The following is a 13,224-nucleotide window of genomic DNA, read 5'->3' on the forward strand; positions in this document are numbered from 1 at the left end:
CCAGCGGGCGCCGCCGGCTCGGGCCGCTCCGCAGAGGGTGTTACGCCGCCGGCATGGGGGCACGTCGCGACGGCGCTCAGTGAGACAGCGGCCGGCGATCGCGCGCGGACGGCCGGGCCGTGACCGGTGTGTACGTGGACACTGACCGTGAACTCAGCAGCCGCCACAGTGGAGTTCGTAGATATGGCAGACGTGTCGGGGGAGGAGAACTTTGACCCGAACTTGGAGCCGCAGCAGCGCTCCCGGGCCAACACGTGGCCCCTGCCCCGACCCGAGGACTATGTTGAGAACCAGCACCCGCTGGATGACCTGCCGGAGGCGTCCACTTGGGACATTCAGCAGCAAAACTTCCACCAAAATGCGGCACCGCCGCCGCCGCCGCCACCCCCACCGCCACCACCGCCGCCGCCGCCTCCGCAGCAGCCGCCGCCACCTCCCCCGCAGCAGCAGCAGCAGCAGCAGCAGCAGCAGGCGGCGGCGCTGATGCCGTCTCCTGGCCACAACGGCAGCGGCGGCGGCCTGTTGATCTGTAAGACGGAGCCGGGCACCGTGCCGATGGTCACCGACGCCGCCAAGCCCGCCTCCGATTCCACGGCCGTGCTGCCCAAACCGAAAAACTCTAACCGGCGGAACGCCTGGGGGCCGCACAGCTACGCCGACCTGATCACGCAGGCCATCCTCTCGTCGCCCGAGAAGAGGCTGACGCTAGCCCAGGTGTACGACTGGATGGTAACCAACATCCCATGGTTCAAGGATAAGGGTGACAGCACCAGCTCGGCAGGATGGAAGGTAGGTTCGGGGACGGGGGACGCGGCCGCGGCTGCCGCTGAGTCCGATCGTGATGCTGTGTTTGATCAGAGGGGGCGTGTTCGTGACGTGTTATGATCAGGTGGGTGTGATCGTGACGCTGTGTTTTGATCAGGTGGGCTCGACCGTCCCCCTCCCTCCGGTCTCCAGCTCGCGCCGCCGGCCCTAAAACACCGTATTATATAAGTACTGCCTTTCTATACCACCCTCTTCATTTCTCCCTATTCACACCACCCCACCACACATCACCCCTTCATCCGCCCCTTGCATAGCCATCACCGTTCCGTGCTTCTATCCTCAGGATACTGAAATCCTTCTCCTCCACGCCGCAACCCCCTTCCGGGCTGGACAGGCAACTTTATCTCATGCGGGCTGCTCCCTTGGAGCGGCACCGCTGCTCCCGAGGGAGCGCACCCCGTAGCCGGGTGCAGTGAGTGCCTTGGGGCTGGGTGGCCTGTCCTCTGGACGGGCTCAGCCCCGGCGACTCACTAGGGTGCCTGCCCAGACCAATGTCTCCCCCTATATCCTATCATCCTCCCGGCTCTGAAATGGTCTAATTGGACCGAAAGGGCCTAACCCAACAAAACAAACAAACTTGCATAGCCCCTGACCCTCTCACTACCTCCCCACTTCCCTCTCCTCCACCCATCCCCTTGCCTGCTCACCCCTCGCGTCCCCGCTTCTGTCGCCCCGAAGTCCCTGGCCAGGCGTCTCGCCCGATCCCTCAGCCGGGGTCGGGCAGGCGCCCCTCTCAGGTCACCGAGTCCCTCTGCCACTCTGCCCCTCTCCCCCTCGTCTCGGCCCGTAGTAACCGCCAGACGGAGTCCCAAGACGGAAGGGTCGGCAGGAGGCGCCGTGGCAATTGGCAGTCGTACGGCAGTCTGTCCGTCCAGCCGTACCATATGCTGATCAAATCAAATTAGTGGAATATTTCATCGAATGCATAGCTTGGCGTTCGTGAAGCTTATTGGGCTGCTTTTTCTTATTCCATTGCTTTCCTCGAATTATTCGGACCTTTGTGATCCCCGCAATAATTGAACCAATGAGTTCGTCAACAGAATAAAACCATATAATAACCGACGAATCGATTAAAAACGGATGGGGTACACGTAATTCTTAAGCTTAATTGCACCTGTAGGTGGGAACTGCGAGACCAGCTGGACCATTTCGGATGAGTGCGGAACCAGCTGGACCAGGATGAGGTCGAGCAGATCAGAACGGGGTCAGGGCGGGGTCAAGCGGACCAGGAAGACGCGGCGCCAGCGGCGACCCTTGCCCGGCCGGACCCGTCGCCCTGTGTGCCGCGCCGTGGCCGTTCGAACACTGTGGGACCGCTGTTACGTGCCTGTTACGCTTGCCGTATACCTATACTCGAGAGTTTCTTGACTGGCCCGTGCTCCGAATGGCTCGTGCTCAGACTGGTCTGTACTCCCGATTGGTCTGTACCGATCGGTCCGTACTCCTCTAGTTTGTACCGATCGGTTCGTACTCCCGACCTCCCCGCACTCTCGACTGTCCCGTATACTGCCGCCTAAATCAAACTCTGTTTATATGCCGTGCTACCTATACTATAGTTTGTGAATTGTGCTAGAACTGTACAGCTGTCCTGATTTTGAGGGCGACGAGCGTCGCTGCCGGGCTTTTGGTCACACTGCGTTCACAGGCAGCTTCCCAGCTCACCGGGTGCACTTGTTCCGCTCAAATTATCTTTGACGTAAACGACATTCCAGTTTGCACAGTGTCAGCATGTCAAAGATGCCACTTTGGTATCGTGCTGACTGCTGGTGCTGTAGTCGCATCGCAATACGGCAGAAGCACCCAGTTTTCATAGTCACCGTATAGGTATGGGGCTATGCCATGCCTTTCTATACCTGACCAATTACCCTGGATATCTGATCTCAATTTGTGCATTTGTCTTCAATTTGTCCTATTCACTCAAAGGTGCACACTGCACATTGCACAATCTCTTCCTTTTTTTCTCTCTTTCAATCTGTCTTTCTCATTCTCTCTCCCTCCCTCCCTCTCTCCCGCTCTCTCTCTCTCTCTCTCTCTCTCTCTCTCTCTCTCTCTCTCTCTCTCTCTCTCTCTCTCTCTCTCTCTCTCTCTCTCTCTCTCTCTCTCTCTCTCTCTCTCTCTCTCTCTCTCTCCCGTCGCGGCTATCTCTACTCCGACTCTGACCAGGTTTTGAATCTCTTTGTTCCGTGCCGTTTCAACCCGTCTCTTTGCTGCTCTGGTTAGTCCTTGATAGTCTGTCTACTGCTCTGTGTCTCCTCGTCAGTCTCTGGTAGTCACTGACCATCTCCGCCTTCTATGCCTTCTCTGTCAGTCTCTGACCACCTCCGAGCGTTTCCATGCCTTGTCTCTGCCAAATCTTTCCAATATCCACCTTTGTCCATATCTACCCTGGCCATCTCTCTTTTCCCTGCCCCTGTCATTCTCTGTCCGTCCCTGTGTCTCCCTGTCCGTCTCTGTGTCCTCTGTCCATCTCCGCTGCGTCTCTGTTGTCTCTGGGCCGGCAGGTGCCGCCGGAAGACACCTCTCCTGCAATCGGCGCTCACTCTCGCTCTCGGCACCCGATGAATGCCGTGTTTTTGCGCGCTCGCACGCGGCCGCTCGACTCGCGTGCTCGGTCACGTGGTGGCCGATTCGCTCGGTGGTCGGTAATGAACCGCTCCGCCGCCCCGGTAGCCGCGCTGACCGACTGAGGAGAGGTCGGTGGGTCGGTCACAGGAGAGCTGTCCGCCGCCGCAGATGCAAGCTCTTGGACTGAGTGGTCACGGTATGACCGAGCTGGAACGGTATGGACGCCGGACGGGAAGTGTCAAGTGACGATACGAGTGAAATGATGGTGTGATAAGCTCAACTGCAGTAGGCCACATACCGAGCCGACGACTGCCAGACTCAATGAACAGTGAACACTGGACAGCGGCGGGAACAATGTTGGGTCTCCTGTTTGCCGTATCTGCGCCTGAGAGGGGTCTGACACCGTGCGTGTGCATTGCCGCTCGGTGCGGGTCCCAGGCGACTGGACCGTGGTGATGCATCGGACCAGCGCCTGCAATGATGAGCGCTCGGCCCGCCGGGCCAGCGCGGAAGTCGTGTAGCGGCCCGCTCGGACCTGGGCCTGGCTCGGTTTTTACTGCGCATCTGAATGGGTCGCGCAGGCTCAGGTCGTTTTTGTGCCGACGGGGCGTCCTTGGACGTGCAGGGCGCCTTCCGCCCGGAGCGGGCCGACCTGCCGGCGGGCGAGCAGTGGATGCGACCTCCAGCTCTGGGGCTGAACCCTCAAGAGGACGGCACCGCACCCTGGATCCTTGAGAGGGCGGGACGGCGCATTGAACCCTCAGAAGACGGAAAAGCGTTCTGTGCCCTCAGACGGCTCAGATGACGACACCGCGCCCCTTATTACCCTCAAAAGGGCAGGGAAGTTCTGTGTTTCACAAGTGTGATTGTATTTTCGTTTTGGCAGAACAGCAATATCGCAGATACGTATGTCGTATATGGTCGTATAGTGCGACGTCCAGGCAGTGATGTGCGCATTTCTTCCTACTGACAGCCATCAAATTCTTGTATTTTTATCTAAAGGATGATTCAGGTAACGTGGTAACAAATGATTTTATTTTATTCCCGACAATAATAATGTGAGGAAGAGTGGCCATTTCAAGCACCCGTGAGCGTTTTTCCTTGTCGAGTGACACCATTAAATCATATGATGCATTATCAATTTGAAAATGCAGAGCGTAATCAAAAGCGGTCAGTTTCGAACCCTGTGGTCGTGTCCAGGCCCACAGATCAGCCCGTGTCTCGTGGGGAGGGGTCTCTGGCAGTGTGCCGGTCGCCGGGTCTGTCCTGTCGTCAGTTGTCACCCAGTGGCGGTGGTCAGAGGCCGGTGTGTTCCGCGGGTCACCTCTGTCACCCGTCCCTCCTCCGAGGGATTCCCTGCGAGAGGCTCCCGGCCCCCCCCCCCCCCCGGCCGCTCCAGATCCCGCCGGGACGCCGTGGCTCAATCGGCCCACCACCCAGCGACGAAGCAGCGTCAAATAGTTGAGTCGGCTCCAACCCGAGTACACCTTTCGCCGCCGGACCGCGGCCAAAGCTCGGCTTCGGCCGACCGCAGCGATCGCCGCCAGCCGGCACAAGGTGTAAACACCTGGAAACCGTGCTAAGCTATCCAGTGCTGTCGTGCTGGCGCCTGGGCTGGCCACTTTACATGTCTGCCGGCCGCGCCGGCTGGGCGGTAGTGGATACCTGCGCAGTGTGTGGATACCTGCGGTACGGTACGCCACCGACAGACACCACACCTCTGTCGACCGTCGCTGCGCACCTGGGGCGCACCGACACAGGCCCCCCCCCCCCCCCCCCAGCCACGACCAGTCGCTGGATATACCTTGTCGCTGGCACCCGGCCGGCCCGACCGGCTAACACGGGATCACCTCGTGTGGAGCGGCGGGGCTGCAACCGTTTCCGAAAAGTCTGCGGTGAACTAATCGCAGTGGTGAGGTGTGGCGATCCGATGGGCAGCAGGAGTCCATGTGGAGCCAGCTACCCAGAAGTCAGCCTGCAGACAGGGCCTGGAGACCAGTGACACATGGAGCCGACGTCTCGAACGTGTGACATCGCGAATGGCCGCGGGAACGTTTGGGATCGTTCGTACTGATTTTGGAGCGTTCGCTCAGGAGAGCCTTGGTACCAACACTGAAATTGGCGCTCATTTTATTTGTTAGCTGACATGGTACCGCCTATAAATGGTTGCTCCGCTTCTGTGTAGATGATAAGCAATGCATTATGTGTTAATTCCCTTCCGATCAAATCCGATTTACCCGGAAGGATTCATCTGATCCAACTGCCGGGAAACTTTTTTTCTGGGATTGACCTCGCAGTATAGGCTGGCGGAAGACGGGCGGACGGGGGGAGCCGATGTCCCGGCTGACAACATGCAGAAGCTGCAGTCCCCCGAATCCGTGATGGACGGACAGACGTGAGCTAGGGACTCCTGACAGTCGCAGCTTCCTAACAAACCGACAGACGACAGCTGCAATCTCCTGGTAGACTGGGCAGACTCAAGACTGGAGCTGCAGAATTCTTTGACGGACCGACAGACCATAGCAGTTCCCGGGTAGGACCGACAGACTGGAGCTACTACAGTGGTTTCTTGACAGACCGACAGACTGAGTTATCAGTTCCCCGACGGACCGACAAACTGCATAGTTACAGTTCCAGTGACTGACCGACAGACTGCAGCTGACGCCTGACAGACCCCCATGGCGGGCCGACAGACTTGCATTAGAATTCCCTGACGGACCGACAGACTGGAGCTTCCATTCCGTGGCGAGCCGACAGACTGCACAACTGATATCTCCTGGTGGACTGACTGGCTGTATTTAGTGGTTCCCTAACCAGTAACAGAGACTGGAACTGCCGGATCCTTGTCCGACCGACTACCGCCCACCATCGTTCCCGAAATAGATAGCAAGGTCACTGGGTGACCGTCGTTCAGGTCAAAGGCGAGTTACTGATCAGGTCACTGGACAGTGGTCAGTGTGCATTTTCACACCAATTATGGTATGAAAGGAACAGATAGCGGACTGGTCACCGAACGTCAAATGAATGCATGGGAGTAGGGCTCCGTGTGGGAAACTCCGTCGAACTGGTCACCGTTGTCTGATGACAGCTGTCACCGCTGTCTGATGACAGGCTGTCACTGCTGGCGGTCAGGGATGACAGTGTGGCACCATCGCCAGCTCCCGGTATCTCACCCCTCTCCCTCTGTCCCCTCTCTCCCGGTAATGGTCACGAGTGACAGGTGCAGGCGTCCACAGTAATCCACCGTAAACTCGACCGACTAATGCCTGAAAACATCGCATCCCTGTGGTGGCTAGATGTTGACCCAGATGTATGTGCAATATGTGCGCTTTTTGGTACTGATTATGTCTTTCTTTCGAAAGGAGTCGTGTTGTCACTTCTTTGTAACTAAAGGATATCACAGTTTGTGACTTCTCCCGGTTTCGGTATTCGACAAACAAGAGCTGATAATCTGTGACCACGGAAAATGTTTTAGGGGACCAATGGTGATATATAGCAAGACTAATCAATGGAGATATCGAGCATCTCCTGAATTTTTACTCCATAGGGCGGGGCGAACTGTTGCGACCGGTGCAGGCTATATGAACATTGAACAATCACTCAGTCCTGCGTGGCGCGGGCGGCGGGCCGACCAGTCTAGCTCTGCTCTGACTGACACCAGAGCTAACCAGTAGCGTGTTACATCTCAATCTGCACTGCAGTCCGGACTCAAGCTCCGCCGCGCTGCACTTGCGCACTGAGCGGCTCACTGCCCGGCCGTGATTTGTGATGATCATTGATTAACAGGGCAATTCTCGGCTATTACATCACCATTGGGCGATTATGAGTGCGGTGAGGCTGAGCCGTCTAATGGCATGTTTTCACGGTGACGGTAATCTATTTAAATGCCGTACTGTGGGGGAGTGGGTGTCGGTGGACCTGTGTGGAGCTGACACCTGGGTGGTTGCCGGTCCCGGTTGACGCGGCCAGCGCGGGGATCCGTGGTAGTGGGGAGCGTCAGGCATGGCACGGTCCGGCGCGAGCGGCGACTCGGGACACCCTCCCCAGCCTCCCCTGCCGCCCTCATCTCTGCGGGAGCCAGGACCTCCCTCCCCATCCCTCCCTCCCTCCCTTCCCGCGCGTCCGCTCCCGACCCGGGCCGATGACGGCTCCCGCACCCCGCTGAGCCCGGTCCGCCCTGTCCCACTACTCCTCTTCCTGCCCTGTCCCACTACCCTTCTACCCCTCCTTACCCTTCACACCCCTGCCGAACCCTGTCCCTACCCAGACCGGTCTCAATACCACGGTATCCTTCACCTCCCCAGTTTGCTTTCGATTTAGTAGATTTTCAGTTCAGCATCCCTTGTCTTCGACCCTAGTGCTGCTAGAATCCTTTGCTTGTCAGTGTTTCAACACTTCCCATGCCTGACCGTGACCGTGACCTTGCCTATGCCCCTACCTCTTTCCCCGTTCCCCGCCCCTCCCTGCCGCTTTGACCGTGACCCTGCCCCGCGGTAGCCGCCGGCGCTGCCCCGTGTTTGTGTTGGAGCGCCGACGGCGCTGTGCCTGGGTCAGCGTCGCCACCCCGCCGGCCGGCCGGCAGCCAGCCGTCAGTCAGTGGTGGTCGGTCATGGTGACGTGATGACGGCCGGTCAGTCATACTGACCAATACGATATGCCATGCGACGTGCGCGACGGGCGACATATAGGGCGGCTCAGTGAGTCGGCGGCCGAACAGTCGTCAGCAGTACGTCGGGCTTGTCGGTTGTGTTGCACTTTTTACCTACCTGATCGTATAGTTAATTAAAACGCACATATCTCGAAATAAATTCGGGAAAAAGTGTGATGAAGTTATACGGTGCTTCAATTTTCACAAAGAAGCTTGTTTTCATTTGAATTCGAACTATCACCCTCATTTCTGTGAGCAACTGCAATCATTGATTTAGGCTGCTCAGGAGCGTTGCGCCGACCCGTAGCGCCATCCCGCGCATTTTCATACGCCGGTCGCCGGTCGGGAGGCTGCGTCTGTCTCTCTCCACCACCTGCCGCGCCGCCATATCTCCAGCAGCCATCTTGCGGCGGCCGCCGTCTCCCGTCGTCTCGCCTCCTCCCTTTCGCTTTTTAGATGGCGTCGTGCGCGGCGTGGCGGTCCCACCGGTCGGGCCGCGACGCCCCACCGGACGGGCAACAAGGGCCTACCGGAGCGCCATTGCCGCCGCTCCGCCGCCGTCGCCGCCGCCCGCAACCCGCTCTAAAGAAGTGGGGGAAGCGGCGGCACAGGGGTCGCTGGGGAGGGGAGCGAGAGGGTTAGCTGAAAAATCGTAAACAGCCTGGTGCGGATTCTGCGAGGTATGCTGTGCGTGCGCTGTGCGTGAGGCTGGGCATGGGCGGTCGGGCAGCGTGCAGCTGCACGTCGACGTTCACTAGGCGGCGGATGCCGGCGGCGACGCGGATGTCGACTTCGACAGCGGCAGAGACCAGACGCAGTGAGCCAGCCAGCCTCATCTAACCCCGGCTCCAGCGAGCCCGCGCAGTCCGCCACCCCGATCATGCGTGCGGCGGAGACAGCTGGCTGAATCCTAGGCCGGGGACAGCTATGTGGGAGAACGGGTGAAGAGGAGAGCGCCGGCGTGCGAGTCCGGTCGGACGGGAGGGTCGGTCGGTCGGTCGGCGCGACGGCCTCAATGCGGCGCACCTATTCACCTCCAGAGGCGCTGGTGGCACCTGGCGGCGCGCACACTAAAAATCCCCCGCCGGGTCAGGGCCGAGCGGGGGGGGGGGGGAGGAGGGACACGCACAGGGGAGGGGAGGGAGGGCAGCCGGCGCCGTGGGTACTGCTGTTGGACCGCCGGGGCGCCCATCAGAGGGGATTACGGTGGCTGATCGGGGCTGCCTCCCCTCAGACTAGGTGCTGGTCGACTGACTGCAGCTATCCGGTACCTGGCTACAGCGCCCTAATGACTGACATTGAAAGGTTTAACGTTACTGATCAATGTCAACATTAAACGACAGCCAGCACTTTAAAATAAATTTGTATTTGGGACTAATGTAGATTTGCACCTGACCGTTTTCTGATTGATGCTTTAAATAGCATGGATGTAGAATATCAAAACAAATGTTTTTAAAGTCTTTTTCTACTTTTTCACCATGTGGCCCCGCAAGACGCTCATTACAATGGTTTAATGTCGGTTAAGGGTAAATTAATTTGTATCATTTAATATGCTGTCTGGAACTTGTGAGTTAGGTATTGTATTTCTCAGTTAAATGTTAGTGTTCGGGCAGAGATTGACTATTTGTATGCTTAATGCCGAAACGTCGAAGCTGCTACATTTATTCCGTATTACGAAGCCCTCTGCAGTGTGCAATATGTTGTATTTTAGAAACGTTTTCTTGCTTAACTATGTGGTCGTTTGCTAACATCGATAAATTTGATAACATTGGCTAGTGGGTACCGTATCGTACCTCCTGCTAAATTTAATAACTGCAACTATAGACGCTGCACTCTGCAAACAAAATGCATCGTTGATGGTCTGTGGTGAGCCTTGGCATTATCGCTGTGTGATGGCACTCGCCCCTGGCTGCTCCAGGGTCGCTCCAGGTCGCTCCAAGTTGCCCTAGGGTCTCTCCTGATTGGTCCAGACTCGCCCCTGGTCGCTCCAGTCTCGCTCCTGATCGCTGCAGGGTCGTTCCTGGGTGTCTTCGTGTCATCGCGGGAAAGTCGGCAGCCGACGCCGGGCGTGGGGCCGTGCTAAGCCGTAGTGAGGGAAAATGGCAGCAGCCATAGCCCGCCGGCCTCGTGATCGCATGTACGGCCGTGTTACAGCATAGACCGTGATACGGCTGCCGTCGGCGCCGCCTCAGGTTCAAGGCTGTCGGCAGGAGCGATTGTCCGGCTGTCCAGCGCTTCTGTAACTTTTCAAGGGGAGTTTCTGGGTCTGCGCGTGGGATACGGTTTGGTTTGATGCGGACTGCGGCGGCTCGATGGGAAGCCTTCGATTCTGTCGACGACGCGTCATAGGCCGGCCGGGGCAGCAGGAAAGCGCCAACAGTTACCTTAATTGTCCGTCTCGATGACGTTTTCTTTAATTCATCCTTTCCTTGCCACCCACCATTCCACACTTTCACGTTGCGCTTCCATGGAACACAAGTTGACATTGACAGCGCCACTGCCTGCACCCGCGAACTGTAGGAGAAACTGGTCGCGCTCGCGTGAACAACTGGACCGCTATTTAAGTTCATATTGCGTGTGTCACATAAGGATTGGCACATCATGTCACCACTTTTTGCGTAGTTTACCTATTAACTGCGCCTAACCAAACGTTCTTTTTCTCGGCGCTGCATTGTGCGTTATGTTTCATTATAACGGAGTTCATCAGAACGAGCTTCACATACATAACAGACTTTCAGACATCTCCGGTGCGGCAAGCTCGTTTTCCAATGTGCTGCATTACGTTTTCATGTTGGCTGTCGAGTAAAAAGGAATTGAAGGCTACATATAACCAGTGTAAAGTGGGATGAAAGTCATCGGTGTATGCTGGTTACTCTTGCTTGGCCAGTTCTTCCACGTGTCGTGCCGTGCCGCGCCGTTCCAAACCTCTGTTTTGTGTGGGGTCGAGCCGTCGATGAACACTGACTGACCGATTCACGACTGACCGATTCGCCGCTGATTTAGATATTCTCTCGCCGTCTGATCCGCCGTGACGAAGGCTGCAGGGTCCTCAGCCACCGGGCGGGGTGGGACTGGGAGCGGTCCCTCCCCGGTCCCCCTGGCTCGAATCAGCTGCGGCGCCACCACGGGCTCGGCAGCTCGGCGTCGATCCGCTCGGCAGCGCCCGAGCGGCGGTCCTCCCTGGGCAAACCTGTCTGCGTCATTTTTACCGGGTGAGCCGGCTGTCGGCCGCGCTGAGCGCGACGCGGCGGCTCGGCAGCCGCCCCCCGGCGCGGCGCCGGCGGCGCTGGCCCCGGGCTTGTCTCCCCACGGTCACCGTGGACCCGCCGGGCTGCCACTGTCCACTGTGACCGGCAGAGAGCACTGTTGACACCCTCAGTTCGGTCACCGCGTCTTCAGGCGCCGCTGGTGGCAGCCGGACTGGGCTGAGCTGTGCCGAACGGTTCGTTTACCAAACGAGAACGGCTTCTGTCCGCCCCGCGTCACCGCTGCGCTGTCCTGGTGCTGTGGACCCGTCACTTGAGGATGTGATCCCGCCAATGCTTTCTAGTTTAATCACAAGACCTGTGGGACGTTGATTGGAAAATATTAATTCCGAACGGTATTCGTCCGCTAACCCAGCTGTCAAATCGTGGCAGGGGCCATTGGACGTGCAGGAATGGTGTGTTGACATTCTTGCACTTATATATTGACTATCATGATTATCTCCATTCTCCGATATAATAACGGAATGCCTAATTATGGAGCTCTGGAATTCTGGAAATCAACGGTCGACTACGTCTGCTAAGTTTAAGCTGAAAATTGAAATGGCTTTATTTAAACTTTATCCTAAACCTATATATGTAGAGCAGCGTATTTCTGTCTTACGACGCATTGTCGCTGACGGTCTATTAAAGTCGACAATCGGGTGCAATGTTCGACGTCAAACGTATGACAGGGTCAAGTAGGTAGTCCGGAAAGTCTTACATGCATGTAGTTTCAGTCGCTATTCATCCTTTTTCGTCAAACCCCTCTAGTAAAAGGCTAATCTAATGTCTTATCAAAAAATATCATTTGGGCGTATATTGCCTTATAATTGCCGCGCTGCTTACGTTTATATGTTCCGGAGGAGGTAGGCCTGGAGCGCTGCGTAGCCTATGTGGCCCGGGTTGACCAGTGACCAGTGACCGTCCATCACAGAGAGGCTCGAGGGCCTCCCGTCCGTCCGTCGGTCAGTCCGTCCGACCGACCGACCGACCGTCCGCGCTGCCAGCCACGTGTAACTGTTTACGTAAGGAGCCCGGCTGTGGTTGCACCGTTTATTTGTGGGCTGATTCGTTTACATTCTCAGCAGGGACGACTGGCCGAGAGGGCGGCGGTCAGCCTGTCTCTGGACACACACGGTCACACTGCTTGTTACACGGACGGTCATTTCACGCAGCTCTCTGCGGACAGGGCAGCGCACACCGCACTGGCAGACGCAGTCAGAAGTGCAGCGGGCACTGCACTGCAGGGAGCATCGGTGGACATATTCTGGACATAACGGTAGACACAGGACACAGCAGTGGACAGCGGCAGCGAACGCTGGCGGACACTGGCAGACACGGCGTGGAAATTCACGGATACAGCAGTGAACACTGAGCACGATGATGGATGCGATTGGACCTCACCGTCGCGGACCGTTCGGGGCGGCCGGCCGGGTAGCAACCGGCCCAGTGTTTAGACTAAGCGCTGTGAAAACGGAGGTGTCGCAATGAGGACTGAGGCTGCATCGGCCCTGCCAGCGGTGGACACTGAGAGATAGCGCAGTGCTGATTTAGTGTCGGTTTTTGTCTCCTCAGAAACATTAAACTGGTATGGTCTTAGGTATTCAGTTATAATCATAAAGTTAAGCAACTGAGGCCCAGTAGGATTGTTTAGCCATAAGCTATTGCGGTACATTTAATTTTTGGTCTTATTTCATTTCTTTGAACTGGGAGCGGTTGACGTGGCCGGGTGTTAAGTTCGATGGAACTGCGCAATAGGCTCTACTTGTTAGCGATCCAGGCGCTAAACATTCATTTTTATACTTGAATAGGTTATTTAGAGAAAAATATTGTTACTATCAGCTTAGTGTTTTATGGTATTTCTTTATACATAAAGGATTACTGAAATTTATATGCGCTTCGCCCACTTAACTACTGGTTTTGTGAGAGCACAAATGTTTT

General features: G+C 56.9%; 1 protein-coding gene across 1 annotated transcript in view; it reads left to right on the forward strand.

Moving 5' to 3' along the window:
• The window catches only part of LOC122386550 (forkhead box protein O-like), an 84,088-nt gene continuing 70,864 nt past the window's right edge, over window positions 1-13,224 (forward strand). The window contains exon 1 of the mRNA XM_043375837.1: window positions 1-789. Within this exon, the coding sequence (XP_043231772.1) occupies window positions 184-789 (606 nt within the window). The 5' untranslated portion in view covers window positions 1-183. The remainder of the gene's footprint in view (window positions 790-13,224) is intronic.

The sequence above is a fragment of the Amphibalanus amphitrite genome, unplaced genomic scaffold (assembly GCF_019059575.1).
Source record: "Amphibalanus amphitrite isolate SeventyFive unplaced genomic scaffold, NRLGWU_Aamphi_draft 000255F_arrow, whole genome shotgun sequence".
Taxonomy (NCBI): Eukaryota; Metazoa; Arthropoda; class Thecostraca; order Balanomorpha; family Balanidae; genus Amphibalanus; species Amphibalanus amphitrite.